General features: G+C 41.7%; 1 protein-coding gene across 1 annotated transcript; it reads right to left on the bottom strand.

The window, feature by feature from the left end:
* Positions 1-16,919: 16,919 nt before the first annotated feature.
* Positions 16,920-18,896, bottom strand: LOC123111736 (transcription factor WRKY19). Its single transcript, XM_044532587.1, has 3 exons — positions 18,455-18,896; positions 18,207-18,338; positions 16,920-17,908 (listed from the first exon to the last, which is right to left on the bottom strand). Exons 1-3 carry the CDS (start codon positions 18,745-18,747, stop codon positions 17,314-17,316), a joined length of 1,020 nt encoding a protein of 339 aa, XP_044388522.1. The 5' UTR covers positions 18,748-18,896; the 3' UTR covers positions 16,920-17,313.
* Positions 18,897-19,869: the final 973 nt, after the last annotated feature.

The following is a 19,869-nucleotide window of genomic DNA, read 5'->3' as shown; positions in this document are numbered from 1 at the left end:
CCTTCGAAGCTTTGTACGGAAGGAGGTGCAGGACACCGTTGTTGTGGGATGGAGTTGAAGACCGTCAGTTGTTTGGGCCAGATTTGATTAAAGAGTCAAAACAGAAGGTGAAGTTGATTCGTGATAGGCTCAAGGTAGCCTAGTCCAGGCAGAAGAGCTATGCAGATTCAAAACGCAAGGAGACATTTTACGAAGTTGGAGACATGTTTTATCTCCGAGTATCCCCACTTCGAAGAGTTAGGCGCTTTGGAGTTAAGGGAAAGTTAGCGCCACGTTTTGTGGGACCATACAAAGTTTTGGAGCGTATGAGAGAAGTTGCTTACAAGTTGGAATTGCCTGAAGGATTGTCAGGAGTTCATGATGTGTTCCACGTTTCCCAGCTGAAGAAGTGCCACGCAGAGATGGCTGACATACCGCTGAGAGATAAAGTGCCGCTGGAAGTGATCTAGTTGGATAGTGATTTGACCTATGAGGATAAACCAGTCGAGATTCTCGAGTTTAACAGCCGAGTCACACGCAGCAAGGTTATCAAGTTTTGCAAAGTTCAGTGCAGCCACCATACTGAAGATGAAGCCACCTGGGAGCGAGAGGAAGATCTACTGAAGGACCACCCTCACCTATTTTCTAGCCAACCCAAATCTCGAGGGCGAGATTCATCTTAAGGGGGGTAGGTTTGTAACATCCCAAATTTTCAATTTGGAATGTTATACATTAGATCATCATTGCATATCATATTTTATTGCATTTTGGCTTGATCCTGGAAATTCTACACAACTCAAGGACCCACGGAGAGACTTGGGGATTTCGTTATTTTCATATTTGGGTTTTCTCAAATTTTGAAAATAGGATCATTTGATTTTTATTATTTTATCTTCAATTATTTCAATTATAAAAATAAGAGAGAGGGGATAAAATGACTTTCCCAAAATAAAGAAATATTGAGGATTTGATATTGAAATCAAATAAGATTTTATTTTAGAGTTTTTCGCTATTTTATTTGAATTTAGGAAAAATGCGTGTTTTTCAAAATTACATTTAGGCCCCAAATAAATGTTCATCTTGTCCTGCTTGATTTTAGAGGACGGGAAAATTTATTTCGGGATTTTTGGAGTTCGTTTGGTATTTTTTTATTTGTTTTTCTGCGCGAAATTATTTTTTTAAAAAGAAAAAACGATCCGACCTAACCGGGCCGTGTCCGTCGTGGACTCCGACCCGGCCGACCCTTTAAAGGCCGAAGGCCCGAGCCGCCCCAGCCCCCAGCCCCCGCCCGAACCCTAGCGCTGCCGCCGCCCCGATCCGCCGCCACCGCCGCCTTCCGCCGCCGCCGAAGATCACCGCCGCCAGCCGCACCACCGCCCCGACGCCGCCAGAGCCCGTCGCCGCCAGAGATCGCTACCACCGCCGACGTCCGCTGCCCCGACCCTGCCGCACCGCGCCGCCGGAGCCCTACCGCCTCGCTGGAGTAGCCCGCCGCCGCCGCCCTCGTCATGCGTCCCGAGGTAGCCGTCAGTTTTATATAAAAAAAGTCGTTCGGTTTTTATTCGAAAACCGAGATGCGTTTTTTTATTAGATCGTTTTTTTCTCGGTTTAGTTATTTAGTGGACGTTCGTCCGTATGTTCGTTTTAACGAACGGTTTTCGTCGTTTAGCCGCAGACAGCGAACGTTCGTTCCTTAGCCTGTTCGTCCGTTTTTCTTTTTCTATGATTTTCCGCTATTATTCCAGATCGCGATTTCTGATCCGATTTTCGTTTTAGTATAACTTTTCGCTCGTTTATCGGAATCAGGCGATTCAAGCGCCTAGAGTTTTGTTTCGAAACCCTCTTTCCGTTTAACCAACTCAAACAAGTTTTTGCTACAGTAAAATTTGACTTAGGTCCAGATTAGTAAACGACGCTTGTTTCTTTCGCTGCTTGACGTTCGTTGCTTCGTTTGATTTGTTTCTTTTTGCAAACCGGAGTTCTTAAGTTGAACTTTCTGGTTAGATCTCTTATTTGAGTTTTACCTGTGCATTAGATGAGTGCTTATTATATGCTTGTTTGTTTGCGATAGAGTACCTGGAGTGCACCGCTTGCTACTACGAGTCTCTAGGTTTCACGGATCATCAACAAGGCAAGTAACACTTTGATCATACCTCTTTACTACCCAGTTTTATTGCATTAGATCAATCCTCAAACAATTGCATGATTAGGATCTGATTAATATGTGGGTTTTGGGAAGTAGATGAGGTAGTACCTATTACCTGTTTTATTATCAAACCTTTTGGAGTTATTTCTATGTTTGCTTATATTGCTATGCTATGCTAGTAGACGTGGATTGAGTGAGTGTATCCATGACAGATGTGAGATTGTTATTTCATGGTTTACTTAAGGTGGCAACTTAAATTCACATCTGGGTGGATTGAGGCACCTGGGCAACCCAGTGTTGCCTGTATTTTTATGGAAATCCCGGGGTACCGTGTGATTCTCCTATGGACCGCCACCCAGGCTCAAAGGGATCATGAGATTATTCATGCTAGAAACTTCCGTGTGCAGCCACAAGCTATTATGGGCTCTCGCATAGTGGAGTAAGTTACAAGACCTCTTTCAGTGGTGGGCTATCAGATGTAGGGGAAAGTAGGTGTAACTGTCCACCCGGAGTAAAGAGTTATTGTTTCTGAAAGACCGTGTCTCGGTCATCCGTTTCTCAAACACCATGTAGTGCGAGAAATCCAACGAAGGAGATCGAGTCTTGTGGGGAAAAGTGTGCAAACCTCTGCAGAGTGTATAAACTAATCATGGTTAGCCGTGTCCGCAGTTATGGACGTTTTTGAGTATCTAGTATCTGGATTATCATGTGAATCTCATCATGTTACTTAATTTAATCTTGTTGGGTTAATGATGTTACTTAAATGGGATTGAGTTGGAGGAACCTTATCAATGTTTAACAACCACCATGATAGTTAAATAAAATTTATTTCTTTGTTGTAGGGAAAAATTGGCTTTATGCAAAACTGTAACCATAGAGCTTTCCACCAGCCATATATGCATGTAGTGATAGCATTATTTCTGTTCATTACTCTCTATGTGTTACATTGCCAGCATATTCCATGTGCTGACCCGTTTTCAGGCTGCAACGTTCATGTTGCAGACTTTTCAGATGACAAGTAAGGTGCATTAGGTCGTGGTCTTATACTCAGTGATGCCGTTGGAGTTGATGGACTCGCTTATCTTCCAAGCCTTCCACTGTTATCGTTATTAGATGGCCTTAAGCCATATTTAATGTACTAAGTTCTCTTTTGAGACATTCGATGTAATAAGTGTGTGATTTCTACTCTATTATAAATCCTTCAAGTACCGTGCGTGTCAGCATTACCGATCTAGGGATAACACTGATGCACAGAGATCAGACTATTTGAGGTCTGGTCGCTACATTGAATCTATTAGTTTCCCTTCAACTTGCCAATTTCTATCACCGTTCCTTTAAATTGCAATATTTTACTTTCCGGTCTATAAACCAAAAATATTTACTTTACCATTTATCTATCTCTATCAGGTCTTACTTTTGCAAGTGACCGTGAAGGGAATGACAACCCCTTTATTGCGGTGTGTGCAAGTTGTTGATTGTTTGTGCACGTATTCGGTGACTTCTGCGTTGTCTCCTACTGGATTGATACCTTGGTTCTCAAAACTGAGGAAAATACTTATGCTACTTTGCTACATCACTCTTTCCTCTTCAAGGGAAAACCAACACAAGCTCAAGAGGTAGCACAGAGTACATAGCTTCTTCGGAAGCAGCGCATGAAGGAGTCTGGATAGTGGAGTTCATATACGATTTGGGTGTAATACCAAGTGCATCGGGTCAAATGACAATCTTTTGTGACAACACTGGAGCAATTGCCATAGCCAAGGAGCCCGGGTTTCACAAGAGAACCAAATACATCAAGCGACGCTTCAACTCTATTCATGAGTATGTCAACCATGGAGACATATAACTTTGCAAAGTTGATACGGATCTGAATGTGGCAAACCCGTTGACTAAACCTCTTCCGCGGGCAAAACATGATCGGCACTAAGACTCCATGGGTGTTAGATTCATTACTAACTAATCTAGATTATTGACTCTAGTGCAAGTGGGAGACTGCTAAAAATATGCCCTAGAGGCAATAATGAAGTGGTTATTATTATATTTCCTTAATCATGGTAAAGGTTATTATTCATGCTAAAATTATATTGACTGGAAACTTAAATACATGTGTGGATACATAAATAAATACTGTGTCCCTAGTAAGCTTCTTCTAGACTAGCTCGTTGATCAAAAGATGGTTAAGGTTTCGTAACCATAGACATGTGTTGTCACTTGATAATGGGTATCACATCATTAGGAGAATGATGTGATGGGCAAGACCCATCCATTAGCATAGCATATGATCGTTCAGTTTTTACTACTACTTTCTTAATGTCAAATACATATTACTTCGACCATGAGATCATGCAACTCCCAGATACCGAAAGAATGCCTTGTGTGCTATCAAACATCACTTGATAACTAGGTGATCATAAAGCTGCTCAACAGGTATCTTCGAAGGTATATGTTGAGTTGGCGTGAATCGATATTGGGATTTGTCACTCCGTATGACGGAGAGGTATCTCTGGGCCCTCTCGGTAATACAACACCACAAGAAGCTTGCAAGGAAAGTGAGCAAGGATTTAGTTACAAGATGTTGTATTACGAAACGAGTAAAGAGACTTGTCGATAATGAAATTGAACTAGGTATGGAGATACCGACAATCGAATCTCGGGCAAGTAACATACCAACGGACAAAGGGACGTATGTATGTTGTGATAAATGTTCGACCGATAAAGATCTTCGTAGAATATGTATGAACCACTATGGGCATCCAGGTCCCGCTATTGGTTACTAAATGGAGAAGCATCTCGGTCATGTCTACATCATTCTCGAACCCGTAGGGTCCGAACGCTTAACGTTCATTGATGATATCGTACTATATGAATTACGTATGTTGGTGAACGAATGTTGTTCGGAGTCCTGGATGAGATCACAGACATGACGAGGATCTTCGGAATGGTCCGAAGGTAAAGATTGATATATAGGATAAAGGTATTCGGGTTTCAGAAAGTTTTCAGAATGCACCGGATTACCATCGGAGTGCCAAAAGGGGTTCTGGGAGGCACCGGTAGGTTATACCTACTTGGTGCGCCTCATGGGCCAAAGGAGGGAGGCGCACCAGCCCATAAGGGGCTGGGCGTCCTCCACCTCTCTTGCCCATGCTCTAAAGGAAGGAAGGGGGTGCCCTAGGGCAGCCACCCCCCTTTCCTTCCCCCCGTGCACCAAATACGAAAGGGGGCTGCTAGGTAGGCGCCTAGGGCAGCCGCCGGCCCCTTGGGGCGCCTTAGGCTGCCTCGTGCTACTTCTTGAGCATGCGTTGGTTTTTTTCTTGAAGAGGAAAGGGTGATGCAGCAAAGTAGAGATAAGTATCTTCCTCAGTTTGAGAACCAAGGTATCAATCCAGTAGGAGGTACAAGCAAGTTTCCAATATATGCACGTGCACAAACAATCAAACACTTGGACCCAACTCGATAAAGGGGTTGTCAATCCCTTCACAGTCACTTGCAAGGATGAGATCTAATAGAGATGGATATAAAAGATTACTAAAATGGAAAACAAAGTAAAAGTAAATAAATTGCAGCAAGGTATTTTTGGTTTTTTTCGTTTATAGATCTGAAAATATATGATGGAAAATAGACCCGCGGGGCATAGGTGTCACTAGAGGCTTCTCTCTTGAAGAAAGCATATGGTGGGTAATAAAATTATTGTTGAGCAATTGATAGAAAAGTGCAAAGTTATGATGATATCTAAGGCAATGATCATGAATATAGGCATCACATCGGTGATAAGTAGACCGACCCCTGCCTGCATCTACCACTATTACTCCACACATCGACCGCTACCTAGCATGCATCTAGAGTATTAAGTTCATAAGAATGGAGTAACGCCTTAAGTAAGATGACATGATGTAGAGGGATAAACTCAAGCAATATGATATAAACCCCATCTTTTTATCCTTGATGGCAACAATACAATACATGCCTCGCTACTCCTACTATGTCACTGGGTGAGGACACCGCAAGATTGAACCAAAACTAAGCACTAATCCCATTGCAAGAAAAACCAATCTAGTTGGCAGACCAACTCGATAGTTCGAAGAGGAATACAAAGATATTGTAATCATGCATCAAAGAGTTCATAGAAGACTCAAATAATATTCATAGATAATATGAGCATAAATCCACAATTCATTGGATCTCAACAAACACACAGCCAAAAAAGTATTACATCGAATAGATCTCTAAGAACATCGAGGAGAACATCGTATTGAAGATCAGAGAGAGAGAGAGAGAGAGAGAGAGAGAATAAGCCATCTAGCTACTAGCTATGGACCCATAGGTCTGTGGTAAACTACTCACACATCATCGGTAGGGTAGCAAGTTTGGTGTATGCTACCTCTTGAGCTTGCGTTTGTTTTTCCCTTGAAGAGGGAAGGGTGATGCAGCAAAGTAGAGTAAGTATTTCCCTCAGTTTGAGAACCAAGGTGTCAATCCAGTAGGAGACAACACACAAGTCACCGGATACCTGCACAAACAATCAACAACTTGCGCCTAACACAATAAAGGGGTTGTCAATCCCTTCATGGTTACTTGCAAAAGTGATTTCTGATAGAGATAGATAAACGGTAAAGTAAATAGTTTTGGTATTTTTGGTTTATAGATTGGAAAGTAAAAGATTGCAAAATAGTAGATCTGAAACTAGTATGATGGAAAAGAGAACTTGTATGATGGAAAAGAGACCCGGGGGCCATAGGTTTCACTAGTGGCTTCTCTCAAGACAGCAAATAATACGGTGGGTGAACAAATTACTGCTGAGCAATTGATAGAAGAGCCCATAGTTATGACGATATCTAAGGCAATGATCATGAACATAGGCATCACGTCTGTGTCAAGTAGACCGAAACAACTCTGCATCTACTACTATTACTCCACACATCGACCGACTCCTGCCTGCATCTATTAAGATCATAAAGAACAGAGTAACACATTAAGTAAGATGACATGATGTAGAGGAATTAACTCAAGCAATATGATGAAAACCCCATCTTTTTATCCTCGATGGCAACAATACAATACGTGCTTTGCTGCCCCTACTGTCACTGGGAAAGGACACTGCAAGATTGAACCCAAAGCTAAGCACTTCTCCCATTGCAAGAAAAACCAATCTAGTAGGCCAAACTAAACCAATAATTCGAAGAGACTTGCAAAGATATCAAATCATGCATATAAGAATTCAGAGAAGACTCAAATAATATTCATAGATAATCTGATCATAAATCCACAATTCATCCGATCTCGGCAAACACACTGCAAAAGAATATTACGTCGGATAGATCTCCAAGAACATCAAGGAGAACATGGTATTGAGAATCAAAGAGAGAGAAGAAGCCATCTAGCTACTAGCTATGGACCCGTAGGTCTGTGGTAAACTACCCATGCTTCATCGAAAGGGCAATGGTGTTGATGTACAAGCCCTCCGTGATCGAATCCCCCTCCGATAGGACGCCAGAAAATGAACCTAGATGGGATCTCGCGGATACAAAAGGTTGCGGCAGTGGAAAAGTGTTTTCGTGGATCTCCTTGATGGTTTTGGGGTATAAGAGTATATATAGGCGAAACAATTAGGTCAGGAGAGCTCTGAGGGGCCCACTAGGTAGACGGCACGCCCTACCCCCTTGGCGCGCCCTCCACCCTCGTGGCCGCCTCGTTGTGTCTCTGACTTCATCTCCATGTCTCCTGGTTTGCTTCTGGTCCAAGAAAGATCCTCGCGAAAGTTTATTCCATTTGGACTCCATTTGGTATTCCTTTTCTGCAAAATTCTAAAACAAGCAAAAAAAATAGAAACTGGCACTGGGCTCTAGGTTAATAGGTTAGTCCAAAAATAATATAAAATAGCATAATAATGCATATAAAACATCCAAAACAGATAATATAATAGCATGGAATAATCAAAAATTATAGATACGTTGGAGACGTATCAGTGTAGAGGCCCTCCGTGATCGAATCCCCCCGGCAGATCGCCGGAAAAGGCCCCAAGATGGGATCTCACGGGAAAAAGGCTTGTGGCAAGTATTTTGGTGGATGCCTATGATTGTTTGGAAATATTTGGGAATTTATAGTGCAAAGATTAGGGTTGAGGGGCTCCCGAGGGACCCACAACCCCTCAAGACGTGCCCCCATAGGGCGCGCCTAAGAAGCTTGTGGCCTCCTCGGGAACCTTCTGGCCCCTTCTCCAAGCTTCGTGGATGTCTTCTGGTCCAAGAAAAATCATCGCAATTTTTTTATTTTGTTTGGATTCCGTTAGATATTCCTTTTCTTTAAAACTCGAAAACAAGGAAAATTCGGAAACTGGCACTAGGCTCTAGGTTAATAGGTTAGTCCCAAAAATAATATAAATTAGCATATTAATGCATATAAAACATCCAAAATTGATAATATAATAGCAGGGAACAATGAAAAATTATAGATACGTTGGGGATGTATCAAGCATCCACAAGCTTAATTATTGCTCATCCTCGAGTAGGTAAATGATAAAAATAGAATTTTTGATGTGGAATGCTACCTAACATATTCATCAGTGCAATCTTATTTATTGTGGCATGAATATTTAAATCCATAAGATTCAAAGAAAAAGTTTAATATTGACATAAAAACAATAATACTTCAAGCATACTAATAAAGCAATCGTGTCTTCTCAAAATAACATGGCAAAAGAAAGTTATCCCTACAAAATCATATAGTCTGGCTATGCTCCATGTTCATCACACAAAGTATTTCATCATGCACAACCCCGATGACAAGCCAAGCAATTGTTTCATACTTTTGATGTTCTCAAACTTTTTCAATTTTCATGCAATACATTAGCATGAGCCATCAATATAACACTATAGGTGCAATAGAATATGGTGGTTGTGGAGAAGACAAAAAGAAGGAGAAAGTCTCACATCAACTAGGGAAATTAATGGGCTATGGAGATGCCCATCAATTGATATCGATGCAAGTGAGTAGGGATTGCGTTGCAACGGATGCACTAGAGCTATAAGTGTATGAAAGATCAAAAAGAAACTAAGTGGGTATGCATCCAACTTGCTTGCTCACGAAGACCTAGGGAAATTTGAGAAAGCCCGTCATTGGAATATACACGCCAAGTTCTATAATGAAAAATTCCCACTAGTATAAGAAAGTGACAAATAGGAGACTCTCTATCATGAAGAACATGGTGCTACTTTGAAGCACAAGTGTGGAAAAATGATAGTAACATTGTCCCTTCTTCTTTTCTCTCATTTTTCCATTCTTCTTTTTTCTCTCTTTTTTTCTTTTTTTCTTTTTTTCTTTTTTTTCTTTTTTGCCCCGAGCCTCGTCCCGACTTGTGGGGGAATCATAGCCTCCATCATCCTTTCCTCACATGGGATAATGCTCTAATAATGATGATCATCACACTTTTATTTACTTACAACTCAAGAATTACAACTCGATTCTAGAACAAGATATGACTCGGTGTACCGGGATGTGCTATGATCAAGAGCGACATGTATTAAAAAATCAAATATGATCGTTGTCTTTGCCACAAATACTATGCCAACTACTTGATCATGCAAAGCAATATGACAATAATGGCATGTGTCATAATAAACGGAATGGTGGAAGTTGCATGGCAATATATCTTGGAATGGCTATGGAAATTCCATAATAGGTATGTATGGTGGCTGTTTTGAGGAAGGATATATGGTGGGTTTAATGCACTGGCAAAAATTGCACGGTACTCGAGAGGATAGCAATGGTGGAAGGGTGAGAGTGCGTATAATCCATGGACTCAACATTAGTCACAAAGAACTCACATACTTATAGCAAAAGTCTATTAGCCATCAAAACAAAATACTACATGCATGCTCCTAGGGGGATAGATTGGTAGAGAAAGACCATCGCTCGTCCTTGACCGCCACTCATAAGGAAGACAATCAAAAAATAAATCATGCTCCAACTTCATCACATAATGGTTCACCATACGTGCATGCTACGAGTCACAAACTTCAACACAAGTATTTCTACCAATCCACAATTACTCACTAGCATGACTCTAATATCACCATATTTATATCTCAAAACAAATGCAAGGAATCAAACTTCTCATATATTCAATGCTCTTTATATGGAAGTTTTTATTATATCCCGCTTTGATGCCCATCATATTAGGACTAAATTCATAACCTAAGAAAATTACCATGCTGTTTAAAGACTCTCAAAATAATATAAGTGAAGCAAGAGAGTTCATCAATTCTATGAAATTAAACCACCGCGTGCTCTAAAAATATATAATTGAAGCACTAGAGCAAACTGCCTAGCTCAAAAGGTATAAATGAAGCACATAGAGTATTCTAATAAATCAGGATTAATGTGTGTCCCTCTCAACAGGTGTGTACCGCAAGGATGATTGTGGCAAACTTAAAAGCAAAGACTCATATCATATAAGACGCTCCAAGCAAAACACATATCATGTGGTGAATACAAATATGGCCTCAAGTAAATTTACCGATGGATTGAAGATGAAAGAGGGGATGCCATCATGGGCATCCCCAAGCTTAGATGCTTGGTTGTCCTTGAATATTACCTTGGGGTTCCTTGGGAATCCCCAAGCTTAGGCTCTTGCCACTCCTTATTCTGTTGTCCATCAAGTCTTTACCCAAAACTTGAAAACTTCACAACACAAAACTCAACAGAAAACTCATAAGATCCGTTAGTATAAGAAAACCAAATCACCACTTTAGGTACTATTGTGAACTCATTCTAAATTTATAATGGTCTTATATCTACTGTATTCCAACTTCTCCATGGTTCATACCCCCCTATACTACCCATAGATTCATCAAAATAAGCAAACAACAAAGAAAACAGAATATGTAAAAAATAGAACAGTGTGTGAGGATCCGAATTTAGCTCAAACTTCTGTAACTCTAAAATTCTGAAAAATTAGGACAACATGGCCAATTTGTATATCAATCCTGTGTAAAAAATTCATACTCTTATCACGCTTCTGTGAATTTTCAAAATTATGCTAGTGGACACAAAAGTTTCTATTTTTCAGCAAGATCAAATCAACTATCACCGTAGACCATCCCAAAGGTCTTACTTGGCTCAAACACTAATTAAAACACCAAACACAATTGCTACAGAGGTAATAATGTGTATTTATTGAAGAACTGTAGAAAAAACAAAAAACATAAAAATAACATTGGGTTGCCTCCCAACAAGTGCTATTGTTTAACGCCCCTAGCTAGGCATATTGCAATAGATCTAGGTATTGTCACCTTTGGTAGTTAATCCATAAGTAGCCTTCATAATAGATTCATATGGCAAGTAAATTTTATTTCTTTGGAAAGTGTTCCTTGCCCTTAATGAAAATTGAAATCTAATGTTTCCTTCTTTCATATCAATAATTGCACCAATTGTTCTAAGGAAAGGTCTACCAAGAATAATAGGACATGTAGGATTGAAATCTATATCAAGCACAATAAAATCTACAGGCACATAATTCCTATGTGCTACAACAATAACACCATTAATCCTTCCCATAGGTTTCTTAACAGTAGAATACGCTGGATGCAAATTCAAAGAACAATCATCAAATTTGTGGACACCGAGCACATCACATAAAGTTTTTGAAATAGTGGAAACACTACCACCCAAATCACACAAAGCAAAGCACTCATAATCTTTAATTTTAATCTTGATAGTAGGTTCCCACTCATCATAAAGATTGCTAGGGATAGAAACTTCCAACTCAAGTTTTTCTTCAAACAATTTCATCATAGCATCAACGATATGTTTAGTAAAAGCTTTATCTTGATTATAAGCATGAGGTGAATTCAACATGGATTGTAACAAGGAAATAAAATCTATCAAAGAACAATTATCATAATTAAGTTTCTTGAAATCCAAAAGAGTGGGTTCATCGCTACCTAAAGTCTTGACCTCCCCAATACCACTTTTATCAATTTTGTCATTAAGATATTTAAACTCCAATTTATTGGGATGCCTTCTAGCTAAAGTTGACTCATCTCCAGTCCCATATTTATCAAGATTTACATTAGCAAATAAAGATTGAATAGGAGTCATACCAATCACTTTAAGATCTTTATCATTGTTATCACAAGAAATAGAAAAACACGCTTTTACAAACCAAACTCGCTTAGCACGCATCCTAGCGGTTCTTTCTTTACACTCATTCATAGAAATCCAAATAGCTTTTATAGATTCACTAATATCATGCTTGGGTGGCATACATCTCATCTTCAAAGAATCAATCTCAAGATAAATTTTATAAACGTTTCTAGCCAAATCATCAATCTTAATCAATTTTTCTTCTACCATAGCACTAAAATTCTTTTGAGAATTAATAAAATATTTAATATTATCCTCAAGATAAAGGGTATTTTATTATAATTTCATAAGAGTTGTTGTAGGAATTATCATAATTATTAGATAATTACTAGGAAACGACCTAGGGTTGAAATTACCTCTATATGCGTTATTACCAAAATTGTTCCTACCAACAAAATTCACATCCATGGATTCATTAGTATTCTCAATCAAAGTGGACAAAGGCATATCATTAGGATCAATAGGAACACTATTACTAGCAAACTATTTCATAAGTTCATCCATCTTTCCACTCAAAGTATTAATTTCTTCAACCGCATGCACTTTTTTACTAGTCGAAGATATTTTGGTATGCCATTGAGAGTAATTTGTCATAATATTATCGAGGAGTTTAGTAGCTTCTCCTAATGTAATTTCCATAACAGTACCTCCCGCGACGGAATCTAAAAGATTTCTAAAAGGGAAATTCAACCCAGCATACATTTTTTGTATGATCATCCATAAACTCAAACCATGCGTAGGGCAATTTCTTATCATCTATTTCATCATCTCCCAATATTATGCAATATGTTCATGATCAAGTTGCTTAAAATTCATTATATCGTTCCTAAGGGAGATGATCTTAGTGGGAGGAAATTACTTGGAAATAAAAGCATCTTTACACTTGTTCGGTGAATCAATACTATTCTTAGGCAAAGATGAAAACCAAGTTTTAGCACGATCTCGTAGTGAGAACGGAAATAGACTCAATTTAACAATATCATTATCCACATCTTTTTTCTTCTGCATATCACACAACTCAACGAAAGTATTTAGATGAGATGCGACATCTTCACTAGGAAGGTCGGGAAATTGTTCTTTTGTAACAAGATTTCATAAAGCGACATTAATTTCATAAGATTCCGCACTAGTAGCGGGAGCAATCAAAGTACTAATAAAATCATTATTATTAGTGTTGGAAAAGTCACACAACTTGGTATTCTCTTGAGACGTCGTGACAAAGCAAGCAATCTAGCACAAGCGACCAAAAACCAAACAAAAAGACTAACGAAAGTAGGGCGAACAAAAAGGCAAATATTATTTGTTTTTCTAAAAAGGTTTTATAATTGGGGTAGAGGAAAACGAGAGGCAAGTGATAAATAATGTAATGCAAGATATGATAGTTTTTGATGGGTACTTGGTAGGCTTGATGCAGAACCTCCCCAGCAATGGCGTGAGAAATTCTTCCTGCTACTTCTTGAGCCTGTGTTGGTTTTCCCTTGAAGAGGAAAGGGTGATGCAGCAAAGTAGAGATAAGTATTTCCCTCAGTTTGACAACCAAGATATCAATCAAGTAGGAGGTACAAGCAAGTCTCCAATCTATGCACCTGCACAAACAATCAAACACTTGCACCCAACGCGATAAAGGGGTTGTCAATCCCTTCAGGGTCACTTGGAAGGATGAGATCTAATAGAGATGGATATAAAAGATTACTAAAACGTAAAACAAAGTAAAAGTAAATAAATTGCAGCAAGGTATTTTGGTTTTTTTGGTTTATAGGTCTGAAAATATATGATGGAAAATAGACCATGGGGCCGTAGGTTTCACTAGAGGCTTCTCTCTTGAAGAAAGCATACAGTGGGTAAACAAATTACTGTTGAGCAATTGATAGAAAATCGCAAAGTTATGACGATATCTAAGGCAATGGTCATGAATATAGGCATCACGCCTGTGATAAGTAGACAAAGTCCTTCCTGCATCTAGTACTATTACTCCACACATCGACCGTTATCCAGCATGCATCTAGAGTATTAAGTTCATAAGAATGGAGTAACGCCTTAAGTAAGATGACATGATGTAGAGGGATAAACTAAAGCAATATGATACAAATCCCATCTTTTTATCCTTGATGGCAACAATACAATACGTGCCTCGCTACCCCTGCTATGTCACTGGGTGAGGACACCGCAAGATTGAACCCAAAACTAAGCACCTCTCCCATTGCAAGAAAAACCAATCTAGTTGGCCAGACCAAATCGATAGTTCGAAGAGAAATACAAAGATATCTCAGTCATGCATAAAAGAGTTTAGAGAAGACTCAAATAATATTCATAGATAATATGTTCATAAATCCACAATTCATAGGATCTCAATAAACACACCGCAAAAAAGTATTACATCGAATAGATCTCCAAGAACATCGAGGACAACATTGTATTGAAGATCAAAGAGAGAGAAGAAACCATCTAGATACTAGCTATGGGCTCGTAGGTCTGTGGTAAACTACTCACACATCATCAGTAAGGCAACAATGTTGGTGTAGAGGCCCTCCGTGATCGGATCCCTCTCCGGCAGATCATCGGAAAAGGCCCCAAGATGGGATCTCATGGGAACAGAGGCTTGCGGAGGCACAAAAGTATTTTGGTGGATGCCTCTAATGGTTTGGGAATATTTGGAAATTTATAGTGCAAAGATTAGGGTTGGAGGACTCCCGAGGGGGAGGCTTGTGGCCTCCTCGGGAATCTTCTGGCCCCTTCTCCAAGCTCCATGGATGTCTTCTAGTCCAAGAAAAATCATGGCGAAAGTTTTATTTCATTTGGACTCCGTTTGGTATTCCTTTTCTGTAAAACTCAAAAATAAGGAAAAACAGAAACTGGTACTAGGCTCTAGGTTAATTGGTTAGTCCCAAATATAATATAAAATAGCATATAAATGGATATAAAACATCCAAAACAGACAATATAATAGCATGGAACAATAAAAAATTATAGATACGTTGGGGACGTATCACCTCCCTTTCCCCCTCCACCTATATACTACCTCCGTACGGAAATACTTGTCATTGAAACGAATAAAAGAGGATGTATCTAGATATATATTAGTCCTAGATACATCCCTTTTTATCCATTTTGATGACAAGTTTTTTCGGACGAAGGGAGTATGTGTGAGGAGGAGAGGGGGCGCGACTGACCACAAATCCGAAGCCGTGTGTCGGCGCCCCCTCCCCCTTTAGTTCATCCTCCGTCCAAAACCGTTGTGCTTGGCAAAGCCCTATGGAAATAACTTCACCACCATCTCCATCACGTCGTCGTGCTACCGGAACTCATCTACTACCTCGCGCCACTTTTGCTAGATCAAGAAGGCGAGGACATCATCGAGCTGAACGTGTACTGAACGCATGTGCCATGCGTTCGGTGCTTGATCAGAACGGATCGTGAAGGTGTACGACTACATCAACCGCGTTGATAAACGCTTCCGCTTAGCGATCTACAAGGGTATGTAGATGCTCGCCCCCTCTTGTAGCTATGCATCTCCATGGATAGATCTTGCGTGTGCATAATATTTTTTCATGCAATGTTCCCCAACAGTCAAGTCCCTTGCGGGAAAAGTAGGCAAACTAGAATCAGCTTATGTGGAATAAAATGAGTTTCCTGGCAAATTCTATTGAGCAAGAGTGTTGGCCGATGTGTGTAAATTACTTCTTTAGAATCATGTTTCTGTGGTAAAGAATCTTAAGAGACAAATATTTCTTGGTCGCTCTTTGGATGTGGTATGCTGCCTTTATCAGCTGTCATTTGGAGGTGTGCTTGGTGGATCCTCGTGTGATGGTGGCTCCTTCTGCGAGCCGAGGTTGCGGCCATCCGAAATCTCTTGCCCCCCTTCCCTTGGGATTCCCATGCTCCTTTGGCCAGATCTGGGTGCCGCCCCATCAGATTTGTGGTCCACTCCGATAGATCAACGGGTTGTGCCACTAAAGCTTGTGCATCTCCTCGTCGGTCCTCATTTGTTTGGGTGGCTGATCCTCGTCATTCCCTGCTTGTCACATCCATCTCCTGGGGTAAATCCCCTTCCCCTATATCGTTGTTTCCTTCTTTGGTTGGCTTTGGTGTTGCCAGTTGGAGTGCCATCCTACCCTCGTACGTCAGTGGTCCTCCTTCTCGAAGCTCTTTATGCTATGGATCCTATTGTTGCCCCTACTCGTGCAGTGGTGGCTTCGCCGGGCTTGTCGTGCTCTTGGTCCTTGGGTGGTGCCCCTGTGATATTTGTGTCCCTTTGTTGTGGTTGTGGTCGGTTGTTTGTGGTTTTAGTTGCAAGCTCCTGATGTCGACGAGGCCCTTCACTTGGACGTAGTTCAACGATTTGCTCTCTGCCTAGGTCGCTTGAGTGCTCTCATTGTAGTTTGGTTTGGAGTTGGTTCTGTCCTCATGTTGCAAATTGTTGCTTGGGTCATGGTGTACTTGGGGACTTGGGGTCGTGCCATATTCGGCGATGTAAGGATCGTCGGGTTGTTTTCGTCGTACCATTTTTGATGATGTATAGGTTGTGTCATCTTCGGTGTGTAATCTCTTTTCTCTTATCAAAATATATGCAATTCTCCTGCATGGTTCAACAAAAAAAACGTGCACTCTCACCAATTTTTGGAAGGCTTTTTTTAAGCATGGTGTTCATTTACGATTTTCGTCCAAAGTTTAAGCAACTTTTTGTGGCGGAGCAAAACACGCACATTAGGATTGGGTGGCAAAAAAAAATCAGGTGGAGGAATACGCATTGCTTACAATTTGTTTTTGCCACCCTTCTTGGGAACTACTAGTAGCTGAATTTAGAAGAAAAATCTCTGGAATAAAAATAAATTAAAAGAATATGAAGAAAAGGAGCTAATCTCTTTTTTTTTTGCGAAAAAAAAGGAGCTAATCTCATCTCCTAAAGCTTACACAAACACCCACACTGACCCATGAAGAACTTATTTGTTGTTATTCTTCCTCTGTCGCTAACCAAAATCAGAGCTGAGCGGGTGATACCTCTAATACCTACAGTCCCGTTTCTTTTCCTGTTTTTTTTTACCATCATCTCATGCAAGGAAGCAAGAAACGTCAAACTCAAACTCGTCCAGCGAGAAGGCGGTCTCCTCCTCCATCTCCATGGTGAGCGCCGGCATCGTCCCCGCTGCTACGAGCGCGGACACCACCTCGTCGTACTCAGACCGCGCCCTCCACTCCGCCTGGAACGGGCTCATGGAGAAGCGGTTCGAGTCCGAGGTCACCGGCGAGGGCTCAAGGGACGTCGACAGCGACGCGCCTTGCCCAAAGCAGTTCTCCGGCGTCGACGGCATGGAGAACGGGTAGTGCTCTTGCGGCATCGTCAGCACGCCCGCCGCCTGCGAGGAGAAGCAGAAGGACGTGGTGGTGCTGCAGCCCTGATGACCCGCCGTGAGCCCCTCGGTGTTCACCGTCAGGCTCGTGCTCAGGTTCTGCAGATGCCTACGCGCGTCCGGGTTCTCCTCCGCCGGCTGCACCATGGCCGCCGCGGCCGCCACCGTCTTATGAACGCAGGTGTGCTCGCCGTGGTAGATCACGTCGAAGAGCGCCGGGTCCTCGTCGGCGCGCTGCACCTGCTTGGTCGCCGCGCATCCCTGGGACTTGCGGTGCGTGCAGCGGTAGTACCCCCTGCAGTGTTGCACAGTTCAGGTCAGGGACGGCGAACACAATTCCTCTGGAGCGGTTCAATCGGATGCAACAGGTGTACTACTATCTGACTAGTGGATGCCGAATAATTGGCAACAGTGGAAAGGCTGCAAGATTCACCACCTGAAAAGAACACCTCGAAGAAGAACCAGTGCCCAAATCCAAAAGTAAAAATCCCCGTGACCTCACAGAAAGCGAAAGCGGATGATTGTGGAGCCACTTGCCACTCGTGTAATTTAAACATGTGCGGATGTACCAAAAGAAAATTACTACTACCAACCTTGGGTGCTTGGCTCCAAGAATGTCCTTCTGGCCGTACTTCCTCCAGCTGTGGCCGTCGTCGACTGGGGTCTCTGCTCCTCCTCCCTCCGAGCTCACCCTGACCTGATGCTTCCGTTTCTCCATTGTTTTCCTGCAAATCCAAGAAGAAAGAAGGCACTTAAAAATCTACACTAAAAAGATCCAAAATACGACTGACTATTCATCAATTAATCGTGACAAGATCGAATAGTTTCATAAAGTATGCACCTCTTCTTGTTGTTGGTATGGAAAGGCATGCCCGAAACGTCGCTCAGGGGGCTGGGCGTCGCGGAGAACGGCGGCGAGTCGAGGCCGGCGGCGGAGCGCTTCCGGCTGTCGAAGTGCCCGGACCTGATCATGCCGATGGACCTCTCGGTCACAGCGAAGATCTGGGCGGCCAGGCGCTTGCAGTGGTCGGGGCAGCCTCCCAGGTTCACGTCCAGCTGCCTCACCAGCTCCTTGATGTAGCCCAGCTCGGTCACCACAAGGCGGCTTCCTCCATTTTCATCCACGCTCTCCATCGCTCTGCGCTGCTAATTTTCTTGCCGCTGCGGAAGTCTCTGTCCCAGAAACGAATTGCGCAGCGAGTGTGTGTGTGTGTCTGTGTAGAAGAGGAAAAATCGAGATGTGATCGGAGAGTTGAGATGAGATGGTGAGTGAAGCGAAAGGAGGCGGTCTTATATAATGGCCAGCAAACCGCGATGGGTTAAAGTGAACAAACTGAACAGTATTTTTGACCGGCGGGCTTAGTAGAGACTGTGATTTGATTGGCCAATCCCTTGCCGGGTCGGGTTGCAAACTTGAAGCTAACGGATCTCTACCGTTAGCATACAATCTTACATGCAGGAACCTTCAGCTTATGACACTTTTTATAATCCAGTTGTTTATATCACTTACGAGTCATAAGTGATATAAACAACTGGAGTATGAAAAGGTTAGCAACACCAACAAGCTTGAGCAAGCTTTTTTTTGTCTGAATCGGACAAGACTATCGGGATGAAATGCAATGTAAATTTAGATATGGTGTGTCGGCCTTATGAACATGAGGATCCAGGTGCTCAACACTGCAAAGTTTGTGCATTCTTTGAGACTTTGATGACCATAGTTTGAATGGAAAGAAACATCAAAATTTTGGGTTTGCATGGACAACCCATGTGATGAACATGACTTTGACCTTTTCTATGCCAGCACCAACATCACCATTGAAGGTGAAGCTAAAACTCCATTCTAGTAGGCACCTTGGATCAATAACCGAAACCAAAGGAGATCGCACCTCTCATCTTCTACGCATCCACGAGAAAAAAAATAAAAAAAATTGGAAGGTGAATGAGGCTCTCAATGAGGACGCTTGGGTTCCAAAAATAAAGATTACCGTTAACTCCTCCTTAGAGCACACCCGCCAGTTTGTGGCTCTTTGGACCATCCTTTGCGACTTCCACTTTTGACGCCCATGCTTAAGATGATATTGTTTGGAAGCACACTTCTAGTGGTGCTTACTCCGTGGCTACCGTCTACACGATGGAATTTATAGGAACATTCTACTCCCCTATAGAGCACACTTGGGCCCCTCCCGAGGTCATGTCTTTGCATGGTTGGCCACTCAAGATAGGATTTGAACCGCTGATAATTTAGCCAAACGCGGA

The sequence above is a fragment of the Triticum aestivum genome, chromosome 5B (assembly GCF_018294505.1).
Source record: "Triticum aestivum cultivar Chinese Spring chromosome 5B, IWGSC CS RefSeq v2.1, whole genome shotgun sequence".
In the NCBI taxonomy this organism is placed as follows: Eukaryota; Viridiplantae; Streptophyta; class Magnoliopsida; order Poales; family Poaceae; genus Triticum; species Triticum aestivum.
Note: the sequence above shows the minus strand (reverse complement) of the source record. Positions and strands in the feature narration are given on the sequence as shown.